Source organism: Atractosteus spatula, chromosome 5, assembly GCF_055471065.1.
Source record: "Atractosteus spatula isolate fAtrSpa1 chromosome 5, fAtrSpa1.hap1, whole genome shotgun sequence".
Taxonomy (NCBI): domain Eukaryota; kingdom Metazoa; phylum Chordata; class Actinopteri; order Semionotiformes; family Lepisosteidae; genus Atractosteus; species Atractosteus spatula.
In genome coordinates this window covers 30,436,921-30,456,530 of record NC_142710.1, presented here as the reverse complement: position 1 = coordinate 30,456,530, position 19,610 = coordinate 30,436,921, and the positions used below count along the sequence as shown (strand labels likewise).

The 19,610-nt window shown below is 34.8% G+C and overlaps 2 protein-coding genes across 2 annotated transcripts in view; both read left to right on the top strand.

Annotated features, from left to right (window-relative positions):
• The first annotated feature begins 776 nt into the window (after positions 1-776).
• vax1 (ventral anterior homeobox 1) lies at positions 777-10,181 on the top strand. The gene is made up of 3 exons (XM_088916482.1): positions 777-993; positions 4,171-4,358; positions 8,189-10,181. The coding sequence occupies exons 1-3, from the start codon at positions 777-779 to the stop codon at positions 8,711-8,713; spliced, it is 930 nt and encodes a 309-aa protein (XP_088772608.1). The 3' UTR covers positions 8,714-10,181.
• An 8,200-nt stretch (positions 10,182-18,381) lies between these two features.
• Positions 18,382-19,610, top strand: part of atp6v1b2a (ATPase H+ transporting V1 subunit B2a) — a 41,352-nt gene continuing 40,123 nt past the window's right edge. The window contains exon 1 of the mRNA XM_088916176.1: positions 18,382-18,621. Coding sequence (XP_088772302.1) covers positions 18,510-18,621 — 112 coding nt within the window. The 5' untranslated portion in view covers positions 18,382-18,509. The remainder of the gene's footprint in view (positions 18,622-19,610) is intronic.

Below are 19,610 nucleotides of genomic sequence, written 5' to 3'. Positions count from 1 at the left end.
TGAATCGCAGGAGGTTTTCACTACTGCATATCCATCTAAAGGGGGTCCCGTGTTTTTGTCTCTCCTACTATCTTCTCTCGCGCTCTCGCCCTCCTGATAATGCACCATACTGGAGTGCTCTCAGGTACACGGCACTGATTTGGCGACGGACACAGTAAGGCGATTAAAGTTTGTGAAACAGCAATGAATAACTTAAGAAAGTTGAAATTGGCTGGTAATGTGTCTGGGATTGTAGGATGAAGTGTCTTGGAAGTTTTCTGGAAGTCTCACTCGGTGATTGTGCCTTGCAGGCTGCAACCAAGACCAATCATTTCACTTTATTCTCCGGCTGAATTCTGCCTGACTGGGGACGGAGCGCACAAACCCTCCATTAAGACCTGATATATTATCCAAACAATTTAGTGTATTCATGAGGTAACGCAAATGTGGAGGCTGCAAAATTACCGTAATCAATTGAAACAGCAAGCGTGCGTCCGTCTGTGTGTCTGATTATTTGGAGATCACCTAACAACTAGATGTGTATGTAATAAGGCAGGGGCATTAAATCACTGTTGAGTTGTACTGGTAAGTCTATGATCATTGGGCAAGTGAGGCTGGACAACCATAATAGGGCTGCCAAACGGATGAAGCAAACATCTCCCCTTGCATTAGGTAGTCGACTTTGTACCTAAGAGGTGCTGTTTTAAAAAAAAGAAAGAAACACGAGGACAATATAACGTGCAATATTCCCCATTATATCTTTTTTTCCAAACAACACGTTCGAGGGGCAAAGCAGTATGGATGTCAGATACAATCAAGATACCGAGACTGGAATCGTGCTGAAGAACGGACTTAAGGAAGCGAAAGAGAGCAAGGATTCCCAAGGAAATCTTTCCAAATCATTTTTGAAGGATCAGCAGGAGACCTTCTCAGCTTCTGGGACATCAGAAAACTGTGAAAAAAACAGAGCTAACTCGGCAGACCCAGACTACTGCAGGAGAATCCTAGTCAGAGGTGAGAGGCTCTCCTAACTGCTTCCGAGAATACTACAGCACGGTTTTTCTGTTTTTTGTTCCACTTTTAAATGTACTTTGAAGACTTTCCTTTGCAATACTACAAATTCCATGTTTGTGTAAAAATATGAATTTTAGCATACTCAGATCATTAAAATACTTGCTCACGTAGTATTTAACACGGAAATAAATGAGCATATAATACCGAGTTTTTTTACTACGAAGCTAAATTCTCAGTATCTTTTAAAGTTCTCAGCTTTTTTAATTTTGAAGTTTCAGATTTCTTATAGAGCTTATATAAAAAATTAATAATATACGAGTAAAACTTATTTGTAGTGTTCTGTTCTCTTTTCTTCCAGGGTATTTCATGGACCTCCGTAGTGTAATTAGCCATTATCTGAAACACTGCAAGTGGTCTCACGCCTAGATGCTGTAATTTTTGTGAACCACAAATTCATTAAAAGATAGCTCTTTGATTTTAGTTTAGATATAAGTAGAAAATAAAGGGTGTTTAATGGAGTTTCTCAAAAGAAGCTCACTTTGAGTGCTGTTTTAGACTGCCAGGAGGCTTCTGATGTAATGTGTTAAAATTTAAAGCAACAGTCTTACAATAATCATTCTCTATTGTTGTGTAATATTCTATAATTAGAACACACAGTATAGTAGAGCAAAGGAGGCATAAAATAAAAAAGGTAAATGTGCCATGTCAAAAAGAATAAAATCGTACTGTTAAGAGCAGAACAAATTGCATGTAGTTTTCCAATAGTAGCCTAAGAAATCTAATTTTATTCTAGATCTGGAAATGATATGCAAATCTCTGATTTCCAGAACAAATCAACACATCAAGAAACGTGTAATTAATCATATATATATTTGTTTTTCTTTTTGTGTTCACTGAACTTACCTTCTTGAAATGCATTCATTCATGATAATTTCCATAATTAAAGACAGTATCTCAAATTAACCCTTATTGTTTAATAGATAAGCAAGACTTTTTGGAAATGAGATAAATACCTTTTTTTAAGAAATGTTTTAACATTGACTTAGAAGAAGAGAAATAGGAGAATAGGTGAGCTTTGAAAGGAGGTACAATTTTTTTCTTTTATAAAATAAATTATTGTTGAAAACTCTGAAATTCTTTAATGCAGAGGGTCGTGTATGTATCGAAAATATTGACATTACTATTTGGAATTCTTGCACATAAATACAATTGGGTTTGCTTAAATGGGAATATAACTAAAGTCACAAGAGTACAAGTTTTATTAGAAGTTCAAATATTTTAATACAAGCATTTTTAAAAGTATTTTAATACTACTTTAGTGTACTGTTCAGACTTTCATGTTGTGTAATGCTTTTTAAAATAAATGAGTGCACAGATCTTAAACAGAAGTAATGGTCTGGGTATTGACAGTCATAAAATATGCCAGGCAACCTTCTGATGGCTTTGCTATCTTGCTTCAAGAATGATAGTGAGGTAAATAAACATGCTTGGTTTATATAGTGTGCTTACATACTTAATTTACTATGGCCATTAGAAAGAAGCGATCACATGATAAAAAACAGATTAACTAGGTTCCTTGCTCAGCATTTCTAGAATGTTGTATGGCTAGTTACACTTGTTTGTCACGTCAATAAATAATACATTAAGGGCGTTTTTATGTAACAAGTAATTAAAGATTTCATTTTTCTTTTACTTTTGTTTAAAAAGGGAAGCCTTGTGAAGTTTTTTTTGTCTTTAAGACAAAGTGATACAGAATAGACACAGTTATACATTGAATTAATGAAAATGTCATATTTACACTGCATATTTTGAAATATTATGTCTCTTTATTGTTAATTGTAAAAATGTAATCATTGCAACAAATATTGAGCGAAGTGTAAAATAGCTACAAAGTTCTTCGAGAATATTATTAATGTGATGTGCTTCTAGATGTAATTCTTTGCACAGAAGAAACTTGAGAAATATTCATAAAACCTTTTTGCAGTCAAAATTAAGGATCATCCACTAATTCATATTAAGTAAAAAAGTACTACAGACTGTTTTTCTTTGAAGGTAGAAAAATCAAGTGATTATTTTAATCATTTTAGTTAGTGTTATTAATATTTAACATTTACACTTTCTTAATCAATCACCTTATATAAATGATAAATAACACTTTAAAGTATTTCACACTTGATTGTTTGTTACTTTTATTTAATATTTAATAAAAGCCAGTATTGCAACCTTCTGAAAGATACTTTGCAGTGTAATCAAGTTGGCATAAATCTTTAATTTATATTTCATTATTTTTGTATTATATATACTGTAGATGTGTGCACACATTAAAAAAAAAGTTTGACTTCCACTTCAGACTGTGTCTTTGTAGTCTGGAGTACACAGCTGAAAGCTGTTTATTTAATTCATCACTATACTGATTCTTATCAAAGGCATCAAAATGGAACTTTCAGCAAATATTGTTGAAGGTCTTTATGGAATCTATGTAAAATACAATAAATTACTATATATTCGTTAATCCTTTCTACCTGAAGAGGGCAGAAGCTTAGGCATTGTTCTTTTTTTACAAAAAATACAGTGGTATTCTATTTCGTCTGATTTTTTAAGATGTAACAGTTATTTACAGTATGTTAATGAAATTATTTTCTAAGGGTAGAGATGCATAAAGGTGACAAGAAATTACACCACAATTTTTCCACATTTTTTAGTGGTCCAGGGGAATATAAAAGGTGTCATTGCAAAATGCAGTGTCGTACATGTTTCAACTGAAAGCCGGGATTTATGGTTAGCCATGGCCAGCTTGCCACAAACTGTGGAATAAAATAATCATTGACTCAACAAATTTGTTCATCTCCTTTGCAAAGTACAATAATCCATTCTAGCTTTGACTACCTAAAGTAATACGTCTATCATTTGTTGAATTGCGATGTCATTTGTCATTTTTTTTTCCAAAAATCAGACATTCTGTAGCAAAAAAAGAATCCTCCAAACATTTCTGTTATTAGATTTTCTGGTGAGAAGCGGCTGTGGCCTCCTCGCACATAAAACGACTAGCTGTGCTGTTTATTTTGAGGAAACTATTGTGGTCCCCAAATAACATTTTGAGTTCACTCTTAAGATGACACCCCAGTAAGGGCTCCACGCCTGACAGGCACACTGATCCTTACTGCCCTTCTTTTCTAGATGCCAAAGGGTCCATCAGAGAGATCATTTTGCCAAAGGGTCTGGACTTAGACCGGCCCAAACGCACCAGAACGTCTTTCACTGCAGAGCAGCTGTATAGGCTGGAAATGGAGTTCCAGCGGTGTCAGTACGTTGTTGGACGGGAGCGCACTGAGCTGGCCCGGCAGCTCAATCTCTCTGAAACTCAGGTAACGATCGGCATTCTTCACTTTATTTCATAATAACATGGGGACAAAGGAAAAAAAAAAAGAGCTCCTCTCAGAATGAACTGTCTATGATATTCTTTCCAAGCCACTCTCTTGAATGTAAGGAATTCCCCATGTTTTTTTTTTGTCCTTGTCGTGTTAGGATTAATCCAATATGGGCAAATTTAATCAAAACACTAGAGAAGAACAATACATTTGTGAAACACTGACAAATAACTCCAACGGCTAATCCAAAGAATTCAAGGTTTGAGTATTTGTGAAGGCAGAAGTGCTTAACAAAAATGCTGACGCCCATAGTGCATTTTTATTAATTTTCTGAGCGAAAATATTTTGAGAGAATTAGAAACAAAAGCCGCATGTCTGATGCTGAAATTGGCAGTTTCAATCAATTGTAATGCAATGGAAAATTCGCAGGAATTACTTCATTTCAGCCTGGCAAGGTTTGCTTATTGGTTCCTGCATTTGTCTGAGCATTTTTTTTCTGATTTTTCTCATCTCAGTTTTTAGAATGCGCCATTGTATTCTTGTCACAACGGTTGCTGTCTACAGAGCAGGAAGACAATCGATGTAGGATGCCATTGCTGCTGTATTATCAGCTTTCTTCCCTCCCTTTGAAAACTGACTGACGGGGTTCGATTATGTTTCGGTGAAATACCAGCATTTAAAATGGCTACAATTATTAAAATACGTGTTTTTAAATTCAAAACGCACAAAATGTGCCTTTTCAGTACCATATGTATTTGGTCTATATCAATGTATTTATGGAATATCTCTAACCTTATACTGTAAGCGGCGATTTGTTTTCTCTAACATTCACATTCTAGGTGTGTACCCTATGAATATTTAAAAAAGGCACGAACAATTAGTGAACTATTTCTTTAATAGGAGAATGCATGATATTATTACAGTCATATGCAGATTATTTGTGTATATATATATATTTAAATGATCACCTATACCATGAAATATTATTTTCCAAACCATAGAATTTTTAAATGTTATAAAGCGCTCCTAGCATTGCTCTCACATTGTGAGCTGCCAGCTGCAATTCTTAGCTTTAGGGTAGAAATCTCTAGCCAAAATGAAAAAGTTGATATACAGTAGCATGGATGCATTATTCAGTTGAATAAAGGTCAATCTATGTCTGTTGTGCTATACCACATTTCCAGCAGTGATAGTGCCTCTTCATTCATCTTAATTCTTTGCTGTGTATTATCAGTGAGTACAACCTTTCTTCACGTCTTGGGAAGCTGCTCCATCTTAGTGACATTATGATCACATGGTGTTAACAGTCCCATTTATGTTTTTATTAGTTTACTTTATTGCGTTCCCCCTTTCATTCTTACATGGATGTTGCTTTCATTGTGTGCACATAAATTTGGCCTTCTGAATGTGATGTCACTATGGGACATTTATTAATGTTTACATTTGATGGTACTGTTGGAAAGGCAAAACTAAATACAAATTGAAAGGGTTTAAAGCTCATCTAAATTTCTAACTGAAATCCAGTGAAGTGCTTCAGACAATACAATCTTTTTATGAAAACAAGGTCTTCAGCTATCAGAATAATGTGAGGATTTCACTTTTAGGAGTTTTGATTTCTTTATAGTTAACCCCTTGCTAAATATCTGTAGATGAACCACCGTCATTTCAAATACCAGATTATGCATTCTTCAACAACAAATAATTTAAGACAGAAGGTAATATCTGTAATTTTTCCCCAAAACTGCTATGAGCACTGTTTTGGTCAAAATAAATGCACTCTTCATTGTTGAATTCTAGAAATAATCCATTTAAAACTGAAATGAAGTAGCTGCAAAGTGCAGTAAGTTAGTTTATTTCCAAGGAAATCATATTTCTCTCCTGCAGGGAGAAAATGGCACAATGAGATTTAGTGTAAAAGCTTTGTTAACTCAACCATTTATTTTTTTTGCTTAAGATATTTTGCATTTTTAGATCATTGAAGTGCTGTTCAGCCAAACACAAATCTATTTCAAAAATTATTTTTTAATAGAAAGTAATATATCAACAATCTATTAAGAATAAATGTTTATGATGTTTAGGAAATGATCTACACTTAGTTAAACACAAGATGAACCGAAAATTCAACAGATATATGTGCAGCATTGAGTATTCCTCTTAAAATCTGAGAGGCATAAATAAACAAATGCATAAATGCAAATAAATAAATTTTGAAAGTGTATTTACAAAAGACTTCTTCAAAGATGTGCTGCAAAACAATGCTCACTTTCGATTCGTTCTGCTTGTTTATAGATAGCTTGGGAAAGGGCAACAACTTGCGGAAGCATTCATTGTAGTGCTCAGAAAAGATGTCATTAGAAACTCAATTTATGTTTACAGAAGAAGAAATGTAAATAGCGAGCCTTGTCAATGGATTAATTTATTGGATTATGGTTTATGTAAATGTGATTGAGCTATGCAGCCAGGTAGCATAACGGTGCTTGATTATTATTGTGCTTCATCTACTCACATTATTTGCAGATTGAAAACAATCAGGTTTGATTGTGTAAAGAGGGACATGTGGTGTAACACGTAAAATTAATCTGTGGACCATTTACAACTGTTGAAAGAGAAACAGGCTGAAATGGAAAAATAAACAAATTTAAGTATTTCAGTTTTTGTTTCTTTTTAATTTAGATTTAAATCTAATTTATTCATTTATACATTGATGTCTGCATAATTACAGGTGGATTTGGAAGTGATTGTATTAAGATGTTGTTGGGTGTTATTTTTACGTTATAGTGTGAAGCCTTTGTTTTAGTGTTCTCTATTTCTTACATCCAGGCATTCACTACATGAGAGTTTTTTCATATATTGTTTACCAATTGTTTTAAAATAATACAATACCTATTCAAATGTTATTTCAAAATGAAACAGAAAAGTTGATTTAATTTAACTGAATAAAATGCATTACTGTATACAGTATATAGTTCAAATAAATGACTTACTAGCGGAGTTAAACGTAATTTTCAGAACAAGGATCCATTTGTAAATATATTAAAGCACGTTTTTTTATTTTTATGGAACTTTAAATGGCTTTTTCTCTGAATGACTGATTTTCTTAGATATACATTGTATATTTTTATACTTTGAAGTAAGTATAATTTAATAAATAATAATAAAGACTGATGCCAGTTTAAATTTAATTACTTTTTGTTTCTGGAAACATGTAACTTTCAGGAGGAATACATGGTTGTTAAGGGATGGAAAATATTTTTGTACAAAAAATATGAAAGTATTGTTGCAAATACTTTGTTTTGTTGGAATTGATATAAAATAAAAATAATACCTTTGTTACTAAAATGTGAGATGGGAGATCTCCCAAAAAGTTTAGATGACCTACTGTACAATAAGTATTCTTTTCTTTAACTTTCCAGAATCTTTGAATGGCTTTACTGTTACTTTACTGTGTTGGCTTTTGCCAGTATTTAATGAAGAAAACCTCCTCCTTCTGATGGTTGAACATTACAGCTTACGGTTCATTTCTGTGTCTTTTTGTACTGGGCCGTGTGTAGAGTGACCAGTGAAAGCACGTGCTCGTCTGGGCTGATCAAAGCCTTATCCACCAGAAAGCTGCTTCACGCGTACCCTGCGCAGCAGAGGCAGAAAAAAAATCTCAATGATGAAAGAAAAAACACAGATCTCCTTGCACAGCTGTGTTTTTAACTTTTCTTTATAAGAAGGCATGTGAGAGATCGGGGGAGTGGGGAGAGGAGGAGAGAGGGTCGTGTTATTTATGTTTCACAAAGTGTATTTAAAGATGTTTTTTTTTTCTGTCTGCTTTGATACAGGTAAAGGTTTGGTTTCAAAACCGGAGAACAAAGCAGAAGAAGGACCAGGGCAAGGACTCTGAATTGAGGTCTGTGGTTTCTGAGACAGCTGCCACATGCAGTGTGCTGAGATTACTGGAGCAGGGGCGCCTTCTTACTCCTCCAGGCATACCCGGACTCCTGCCTCACTGCACTAGCTCAACGCTGGGGTCTGCGCTTAGAGGCCCTACTATGGGCATTGCCAACAATGGTACCAGCACCACTGGCTCAGGGACAGCGGGCAGCTCACCTTTGCCAGCGGTGACCACCTCAGGGGCTGCAACTGGGCTGCAAGGCTCCCAGCCCACCCATGGGCTTTTCAGCTTCCCCATGCCCTCTCTCCTGGGGTCAGTGGCTACCCGGATTTCCTCCAACCCCCTCTCTATGGCCAGCTCCCTGGCAGGAAACTTACAGGAACTGTCAGCCAGGTACCTGAGCTCTTCTGCTTTTGAACCCTACTCCCGAACCAACAGTAAGGAAACGATGGACAAAAAAGTGCTGGAATGATCTTTTACTGCTGTTTGTTCTTTGCCTATTCCTCCTCTGTTCCTTGTTGTCGTTGTCCTTGTTATTGAGAAACTCAGCTGCACACAAATGCCTCTTGGAAGAAGGCACACTCGCGTTTATCCTGAAAATGAAAGTTTTCAGAATTCGGCGCTCCAAAGCAAAATTTACTCTGCTGTTTTCTGCAAGTATGGAAAAGGTCACATCTAGTAAGACAAGGAGTAGGTATATTTCTATTCTATTCACACTTTTTGAAAATTATGCATAGTTTTAAAAAGCAGATCAAATTTTGCATTGAAGCTTTGAAAATCATCATTATAGTGTTTTGTTTTCACACCATAATGGTATGCTGCTGATAAAGTAACACTATGTGCTGAACATTTGAGTGGCAAGGCTTGCATCTTTAACAAGAGTTTTTTTTAAAGAAAATGTACACCACAAATGAATCTGGGAGTAGCAGGTTGTCAGGCATGAGTGCTTGTAAAATAATCGCACTGGTCTACAGGGTACAGTCATGAACTCTGCTCAGAAATTCAAGTTCTTGTGTGAACTTACAACGAAAGGGCACTAGGGCTTCTTTTCTGGGGCTGACATCTGAGATTAGTAAACCTATGAGAATTCGTTCAGGCTTGTTATAAAACGGCTTGTTCCACTGAGAAGCATTTTTTTTTCCTTAAAGCTTTTTTTTTCCAGGGTAGAAGGGTAGAAACTACATGGAGCAATTGCAATTCCAGATGAGCAGGCTTCATCTAATCTGAGCAGGATAATATAAAAGTACAGTCATTATGTTGTTGCTTTTTTCAATGAAAAAAAAATCTAAAATTTAAAAAGAGAATATAATCATGCTAGTAAAAATCATTAGGTAGTTGTTCATGGTTTTGTGATGGATCTCCCGATATAACTTTTAAAGTCTAAATTATGTGACATTTTACCTCTGAAGATGCAGTGTTTCATGTTTATGTCTTTGGTTTATAAATTAGCAGTGTAGTTCTCATTGTCATGTAGAAGTAGCATTTTAAAAACTTGAAAAATCCCCTTTAACACTTAAAAGCACGAGGAGAGTGGGAAATTGACAAGTATTCAAAATTTACATCTATTTTACTTCTGCAAGCTGCTCACCACTTTGATATCCTAAAGATACTCACTTGACTTTTGTATAATCCTTCTATAATATGTAAATCGTAAACTGTGCCACCAGTTTTGGACCAGATAGACAGAAGGATGAAAGTGGTACAATTAAATGATTGTTGTATAAAGTGAAAGAAAAAAGTATGAGTTGTAAGAAGAAACTTGCTATTTTATTGTAAATTATTCACGTTTGTAATTAATAGATTATTAGTATATTGGGGAAATAATGAAGGAATGAATGTAAAAGATGAATCATTAATCAAATGAAGCTCTTGGTGCTGTCTGTGTTAAATATCTTCAACATTGTGATAATGTGGTGCGAGTCTGAATATATATATTATATATACCTAAAACAAACAGGTGTGTTTTTGTGTGTGTGTTTCACATCAAGCCAGTCACACTCCATGAGACGTGTGAAACGGCGGAGGAATGCTATTGCACTGTTTTCAATTGTACTCGTAACATAACTAAGACAAATTACAGTTCTGATACATTCTCTCAAAAATCAACCAGTATAAAACATATTTTCTGAAAGTCATACAAGCAAATGATCCTCTGTCATTTTCTATGGAGCTTTTATTCAATAGGATGTTTCAGATAAAGATAATGATGCTTGGTAAAGGGAAAAATAATGAATAAAATACACAATTCTAACAGTATGAGATGGTAAAAAAAAAATATATGAAAGTATTGTGAAGTAAAGGGAAACACAATGTTATTGTTGTATGGTATTGAGAGCAGGCTTAAAAATTGCATTGCTAGAGAGGCTTATTACTTCTCTAACATGCGTTATAAAGTAGAAGACTAAAACTTAATTTACTGAATAATAAATTAATCAGTGATGACAGAAAACATAAAAACTCTATAAATAATAAATAATCTCTTCCACAAATAAAAACATATATTAAGAACAGTCATAAGATGTATTACCTAAAACAATGAGATATAGGTAAGCTAAACAGGTCACATAAATTGATAGTACAGAATGTCAACTTTTGGTCCTTATCACTTGGTGGTACTTTGGGAATTAAAGTATGTGACGCACCCAGGCTACTGCACCACTGCATTCTTAAACTAGTATGTATATATAATGTTAATTATACTGTATAAAAATCAATAAAATCATCTGACGTTCATGCTTATTCATTGACAATATTTTATATAAGTTACAGTAACATTTCCATAGCACTTCTGTTTTTATACTCAAAAAATAACTGTGCCATTATCACTACTTAGAAATTAGCTTGGCACTTTTTTGTCTGACAATGTGCCACAAGTGCATTGTTAAAATATATTACTTATTATACCTTCAGTTTGATAATTCTGGACTAATAAAAAAAAATTGACAGTACTTTCTACCTTATGCATTTGGACAACAATTTTCTTTTTCTCTGGAAAAAATATATTTTCTTATTATTGTCCTACTTGTGTTGATAATATTGTTGCATAATGTAGGGATCATATATAATACTTTAAGGAAGATGTAGGTAAAAACAATTAAATAATGATAAATGCACATTTACACAATTTAATTATTTATTTAAATACAACTTTTAAAAATACATAAACCAAAAATGACTGGGTTTTATTTTACACTTCAAGTATAACTGTACATTTACCTTGTCTTTAATTCTTTGATAAGAACTGTTATCAATTTTTTATTCAGTCTTTTGAAAAAAGTATCTGTCTGGGATTGTGCATTTTGTTGGTGTTAAGTATTTTGTTGCAAGAATTCTATGTATAAAACGGTATATGTAAGTCAAAAACTACAAAGAAATGTGTGATTACTGTTCTATAGAAGTGGATAAAATAGACATATAAACTTACTCCTGCAGTCATACTCCACAGCTCCGTGAAACACAAAATCACACAGCAAAACGGGAAGTGGCAATCCTCACAAAATCATTTTCAAAGAGGAGAACTTTGGTGTGGGATTTTGAAATCAATGTTCAAAAGGTGAGAAATTGAATTTTATTGAAAATGTGTTTTTGTGGGGGACTTCAAATGTTTTCATTTAGGGTGTGTTCCTGTTATGTGATAAAGAAGAAGAAAAACATCAGAGATTGTCTGAGTCATCCTTTCTCAAATTTCAGAACTAGATGGGCTTAGTGGTAAGGCGATAACCTGTGTAAGAGTTTCCTCTGTTATTAAAACTATGGCAATGGAACATGAAAACTTGCAGCAGCACAGCAGAGGACATCTTGCACAGCATGCCGAAGCTTTGCTGTCTCTGTCTTGAAAAACACTTGGAGCTTTTCAATTGTCATATTTTCTATGGCGCAAGGAATCCCACTAGGGGTGATGAAAAGAAATGTGTTTAGCTGTCCTAACTGAAAAAAAAAAACACTTGCGCAAGGAAGGAACCATTTCTGCAAAGCAGTTGTACTGGTCATGAAGCTAAGAAAAATACTTACTGGATTTCTGGACATATTCATATATTTTTCTTAAAATTACATTTTTATTATTTTCACAAAAGCGTGGTGCGAATGGAAACAGCAAAACCCTCTTGAGTTTGATAATTTTTCCCTTCTCTATGGTAGTGTTTTTTACAAAATGAGAAACGACTCAGAGAGTGTGTGTGTACTGGTGTGAAAGTTTGATGATATAGACTTGGTTTTGATTGATTCATCTAGTGTTTGTTTCTTGAATTCTAGAAAAACAAGATCAGAACTACTGGGTGGATAGCTAATATGTTCATTCGCCTAATTCGTTAAAGCTTATTAATAAAGATATCGGTCAGGTATATTGTGTATATTAGAATTTAAGCAACATATATTTCAAGATTTGAGAGCACAATTCATCACTCTGTCATAACCATTAGGGTAACTAATTTTGACAAAATAAAGCATGTTTTAAAACATAGTCCTTTAAATAAATACAGCCCAAAATATTGTGTTTGTTCAAACTTTGAAGTGAACACTGCACAGTTTATTTTCCAAAAAGATATTGTTTTCCTTTAGAGGTTAATTTATTTGTGCCTCTTGATTTTAACGTAATAGAGCTTTCTTTATCGACTACATCTACCATTTGTCATTATATTTGAAAAACTAAGACAATAATATCCATCCACTATCGGGGAACTGCTTTTCCCTGCCAAGGGCCATGGTACCTGGGAAGCAGAGGGCACAAGGCAGAACTATACCCTGGACAGGATGCCAGTGTGTTGTAGGGCACACACAATCACACAGGAAAAATTTAAAGTCAAGAAAATAACACATATAAAAATATTAAGTATTGGAAACAGCACAGGAAAGTACTGGAAACAACAACAGAAATCATTTCTTGCTTGTTTCCAGGAAGGGAAACTATCACTGCATCATGTGCGAAAGTCTGTCGTAAAATGTCAAGATCTCAGTTTTACATATTTGCACTTCCCTGATTTGTTTGTGCTCTTTCTTGTTTTGTACTAAATTGATTTGTTTCCATTATGCACTGCATTTGCAATTAAGTTTGAGAAGTATTTTCAAAAGCAGTTTTAATGGAAGTTATTCATCATACCAAATAATTATGGGAGGGGAAAACCAAGAGAGAATAAGGCAGAAGACTCGTAGTAAACCATTGTAAGAACATGAATCTACAGATGAAACTCACCTCTAAATGTTAGCTGAAGATGTTAGTGCTTTTTTTGAATCATGTTTATAATGGAACTTTTCTATAAAAATAGACATTTTTAAAAAGAGACTTAATGGGTTAGGCTTTTGACATTCTCCTCATTATAATTCTCCACATTGATTAACACTTGCAATACAAGTGTTGAGGTATTCTTGTCAAATAAGTATCTTGATAAGGTTTAGTTTAACTAAATAAAACCACAAAAATAAATTATTTACTACAAAAATTCATGTGTAAATATTGCAGTTTACCTAAAACCACACATTGTTCCTTGGGACTTTAATTCCATCTTGGTTTTCTTGCATTCTGTACAATTTCAAGTCTCACACAGCTAATATTACCCTGTTTCTGAGACCCCTGAACAATAACCTGCAGATCTGCTGGCTTTTAGATGTAAAGCTTGGCCAAACAGAAGACTTGCATAACGTGACACATCAATTCATAACCATACCTAATCACCAGTCCTTTTCTGGAACTGGTTTGTACATTGAAGAATATTAACGGGCTTTGTTAATGTGAAAATATTTCCCTGTTAAGTGTACCAGCAGAACTGCATTAGACTCAGAATGAATAACTTATGGTTTTCTTAACCCTTTAAGACTAATGTTTGCATTAAAATTTTGATCCATCCTCCAACTGCAAACAAGGTATTTCTTTATGCACATTACCACTGGGGATTTGAGAGAATCTTTTGGAAAAAATGGCTGCTACCAGGTACTGGGTGTGTAATTTCTAATCCACTGACTAGTAGATGGGTCATTTTTTAACTTTCCAATATTTACTGTCTATTGTGCATTTTACTATGACACTGATTCTAAGTACAGAATGTCAATGTATCTTCTGCTGCTCAGTGCCAACAAAAATGGTTATGGGATGTCTCAAGATGTTATAATCAATAGCTGTTAGTAATAATAAACACTTGCCAGTACATTTTGCATACCACCATTAAAGAGAAACTAAAGCTTCAAAGCTCTCTCGCATGGCTTATGGATTCATAGAAACTAATTAAAAATAAGGGCGTCTTCATAAACGTCTTCTATCAACTCTTCCCAGCAGGTGTTAAAATGACTTGTAGGTTCTGTATTTCATATCCATCTGCATTTCAGAGGGAAAAAAATATCTCTGTGTGTTTATAGCTGACAGTAAAATATAAAATTGAAACAAAAGGCAGATATTTTTACACCAAGGGTTTCCCTTCTCCTGCTGGTGAGAACTCTTCAGTTGAATTAATTTGCTATTTTTGCATGGAGTCTGAAACATTTGGATTGACTCTCTAGGGAGAAGATAACAGGCTCTGCTGGCTGCCTAACTGTGGCAGGACTGGGCACTCAAGCCTGTAGTGCATTTTTGCTGCTGCGATTAAATTGGAGAGCTAATATGTAAGGGGTTCAAAACCATTTCTAGTCCATCACTCCATTGCTATTGTACTAAATGTTCTGTACGGTGTGAGACAGGATAGCTGGAACTGAAGAGAGAAAACAGCAATAAGCTGCTTTTTAACACACAATTTGTCCATTTGTAGCATTTTACCTGTCAATCAACCTAATTGATAATGCACTCCATAGGAAGTGAATGCCTTCCGTGGTTTAGATTTGGCTTCACTGTCCTAAGGTCTTTTTCTAGTAGTCATTTATCTCTAGGCCAGCCAAGGTCATGAAAATGACTGCAGTGTAATTGTGGGAATAAAATGACTATGGTCTGGGCACGGAATTGTGATTGTGTCAATACCCTTTGCTTATGAATATTAACAGGACCCCTGGCAATACTACGATGGATAAACAGAAGGGTAAGGAAATGTGTAAAGACACTATTGTTAGTGTCATTAGTATAAGCACTATTGGTATTGTCATTAGTAATAGTTGAAAACAACATACTAGTATGAAATCTCTCATATGTTATCTGCAAATATGCATATCTTTCAGGGTTATAGTGAACAAGCAGTTGCAATGAATTATGGGAATGTGAATATTCCATTTTTTGTAGCAATTATTCACAATGCCATTGTCAAAAGAAGCTTCTTATACTGCTTTTTTGCCCATAGTAAGTCAAAGTTAGTAGCCATGGAAAGATGTTAATCGATGATTGGGCTCACCAGTGTAGTATGTATAAAATTATAAGGTTTAAATTGGCTCTTGTGTAAACATTAAATATGTGCTCCACCTTTTGCAATATTGTTAAATTTGGAAACAACAGCTATTATTTCTGAAACAGTATAGCAGTAGTGCTACTGTGAAAATGCAAGTGGTGCCCCCCCAAAGTAAGTGTGTTAACTGTTATATTTCTGCAAGGATTTGCTCAAGACAACCCACAGTTCCAAACAATTTATATCCAGGTCATGACAAAGCTGTGATTCCTTGCACTGTCTATCAAAACATAATTATTTTATGAAAATTTCCTCTTTTCTCTCAAGCAGATTAATATTCACGCTATGCATTACTTGTACCAATTTCAGTAGGGAGAGCCTTAATATGTTGAACTCCAGAGATCTTACTGGAGTCTATTAAAGGTCAAATTGTGGTACTGGTAAGGCACTAAGGGACTTAAAATGAACAACTGACAATGGAAAATATGAAGTAATGCTTCATTCGTGATCTTAAAATAATCAAATAATTATTTCTCCCATTCTTAAAAATATCAATTTTTGACAGTCCCTTCAGTACCCTTTTGGAATCACCATTTGCCATTCAGCCAGACTCATCACTGAAAATATGTCTTAAAAATATGTCTTTGAGAACAAGCTGGAGGTCTTTACCCACAGATTCTTTTGCATGTCACACCAAGCCAAGGACTCTCCTGCTGACACTTGACCATTTTTTACTTCAGCACTGGAGACTCCAAAAAAACAAAAAGCCAGTCGTGTTATAAGGGTTTAAACCTTTGGTCTTATTGTTCTAAAAATCCTCCTGAACATCAAGGAGTTTAGGGGACAAACAATTGGCCAGATTGTATATGCAGCCTGTAGAAAAGTGTATGAAAGTTAAAGACCAAAATCTCCATCAAATTCCACCATTCATGGGTGTTTTTCTGTTTAACGTATTTTAATTAAAAAAGGAGATGTCTGTGAGATGTTCTGACAAAGATTTTCAGACTTACAACAGAGTCCACACCAACAAGCAACCCATTCTTTCAAGTGCTTTATAATGCTCAAAGTATTTGATTTTGGTTGTAGTAGATTTTTACATAATTTTTAAAATGAAAGGCCTATCAAATAAATACAAAAACATTTTGTAACGCAGAACTTAATATATAAAGGCAGGAGGAGAGGGGGGTTAACATGCTGTAGATATCTCAGTACTCAGGGTTTAAAACCTGGAAACGTATTTTCTGTTCATATTTTTAGATCACTTGGCTGTCATGCTGCAGTATGTACAACCACTTCAGTCAGGTCTTTTATAGCCTTGATCAGATATTTTGACTGAAGCACTTTCAAGCCACAGTCCTCCATTTATGGACTCCCCAAGAGACACAATGAGAGGGGACGGACTAGCTGGAGCACACTCAGCTTGAGAATGGCTTGTAATTGAAACAGTAATATAATCTATACAGTAATGCACACTGGTCTACTTAATGGTGATGTAGGAGAAATAAAAATCCTCTATTAAGTCTAGTCTCCGTAAAATAGCACAATAGTGATGTCACAAAAGTTGTGTGTTGTGTACTGCTGTTTTGGCTCAATCAAAATTTCATTGTTACTGAAAGCAGCAATTTGCCTTTTTATTAGGGAAGGACAAAGAGTATTATTATTTTCATGAGACAAATGTAAAAGTTAAAAATTCACTAATAGATGAGCACAAAATAGATAACATTTACTAACCCTTCTTTCAGCTCCATCCCAGCGGGCTCACAATGAGAGCAATCTGGTGAGAGCTTTTTGCAATGTCATTGTAGTTTTGACTGGACAACACATTCATTGAAAATTCTATTCTTCTTCAGTGCTGGTTATTGGCAGCACTTACCGTATGCACCACCTATGTTTTTCTGGATGATATATAAATATTCATTAGAAACCACTGATAAGTAAACCACTGATGCCTGGTTAGGGTCATAGCAACCCAGGAATTGGCCATTTAGCATAGGGTACAAGGTGGGTCTATACCCTGGGCATGATGCCAGTCTAGGCCAGGGCACACACACAAAAGCACAAATAAAGGCACCAATTAACCTACCTAGCATGTCTGTAGAATGTGGGAGGAAACTCAGTCAAATTGGAGGGGAACATGCAAATTCCATAGAGAATATGATACAATCTGAAATTATACCTGGTGCCTAATAGTGCCTAATCACAGACCTCCACAGAACCATGCAACCTTTTACACTCTGTTGTGAATTTCAAAATTAAGAACCCTTCGTTTGACCTTAACTTAACTCTGACAGTGGGATCTTAAATGTATAACTTGTCCTGTTCTGGTTTTATTTTTCCAAGCATTGTTAACTAACCTAAAAACAGCTTGCTTTGATTTATGTAAGTTTATATTACCCAGGTGAATAACAAATGTGAATCTTCTGTGTAGATACCTTCATAGAGTAGATGCTGGAAATGGTTTCCATCCTATAGTAAGCACACCACAGAGCAATAGTGTATCTACTATTGTAGCAATAGTATGAACATTACAGCCAGTTCTGCCATTCCTTGGAGGTATAGTTATTATCAGTTTTTTTTGAAAATATAATTATTTTTTCAGCAACGTTCATTACATTTACGTTTCATTCATTTTATTGCAGTGGCAAACATTTTTAACCTTTCATCTTTAAACATATACAGATACTTCTAGAAACATTTCGTTAACTATTTTATAAACTGTAAGTATACTGGTTGAAAGAAGAGTTGAAAAGGCTTAAATTTAGTTCAGGATTTACACCCAGCTCCACAAGCCACTGTAACGCAGTCAGATATCCGGGTACGCGCTTATCCGTGCCCCCCCCCCTTCCGTATCACGAGGACGCGCCTGCAAGTGGCTTCCTGTAGGCATTAGCTTCCGGATTTAAGTGTCATATGACCGTGTAAAACTAGACTGTAGAGTTGTACTGTATTTTACTTTTAAAAAAAATCAATTTAACAATGGCTACAATGGTGGGAAGCAGACCCATTGACACCCTGAATGGACCTGAAGCTGCTGCTAGACAACATGCCCAGTCTGTGACCAGAAACTACATATCGCAGCCCAGGCTGAGTATGTATTATTATATATTATAGCTGTACTTTTCTCGGGCAGAGCGGGGAGCGGAGTTAGTACTAAGTTTCAGGTTAGGTTTTGTTGTGAATAATGTATTTGAAAATGATAGGAGCTTATCAGATTACACTTATTTCTTAAAAATGGCATAACCTGACACGAATATTTAAATGATAGGTTATTGCTGAAATTTAAATATTTAATTGAATCAGAACACTTTATCGATTGTGACAGCACATCTGCTTACTTATTCCTTAAAACAGATATATTAACGCGTCTTTGATTTTAAGTTGCAAGCCAGATATATAGTTAGAATAGGTTACGACATTAACGTTATTAGGGTTTTAATGTATTTACTATTTAGCATTGTTGGCCTTTTCGATTTATAATTTCGTATTTTCCTTCTAATTCGAAGGCTGAATACGGTTACACCTTTGGATTGTTAACGCGAAGTACTAAAGCAGTTTCAGATGTGCACTAACTGCAGGATTTACATACATAAAACTGTCAGCAAGTCGCTAAGACACGTCAGTAAAATAGGCCTGTGGGAACCCAGTTTTAAGTAATGCTTTGCGATGAGAATAATGAGAACTGCGACAGATGGGGATGAGTGATCCTGTTCATGTGATAAGATCACGTGAGAGCAGATTCCGCGTCTTGTAGCAATTTAGCTGATACAATTACATGTACAATACAACCTTTAAAAACGTATTGATGGCAATATGCATTCTGGTTTTATAATGATGTAATCGTTAAAAAATACAACTACATTATCTGGTGTTTTAGCAACACACCACAGTATCGTTAAGTAGTACGGATAAAAAAAAACAAGAACAGACCATTCCTTATTTTTTTATTCTAGCTAGAATAGATTGCATCTCTAGATTCTTCTATGTATATGATTCCAAATTTCTCTAGTGAGTGTGGGCAAAAGGCAATATGTTTTGAAGAAAAATCCCAAAATATAGTAAGTTTCTACTAAAGTACTA

Bases quoted from the DNA above. Each gene is read 5' to 3' on its own strand.
- vax1 (XM_088916482.1), top strand. From the start codon at position 777: ATGGATGTCAGATACAATCAAGATACCGAGACTGGAATCGTGCTGAAG. The intron at 994-4,170 runs GTGAGAGGCTCT...CTTCTTTTCTAG, and splicing joins CAGGAGAATCCTAGTCAGAG to ATGCCAAAGGGTCCATCAGA. The intron at 4,359-8,188 runs GTAACGATCGGC...GCTTTGATACAG, and splicing joins TCAATCTCTCTGAAACTCAG to GTAAAGGTTTGGTTTCAAAA.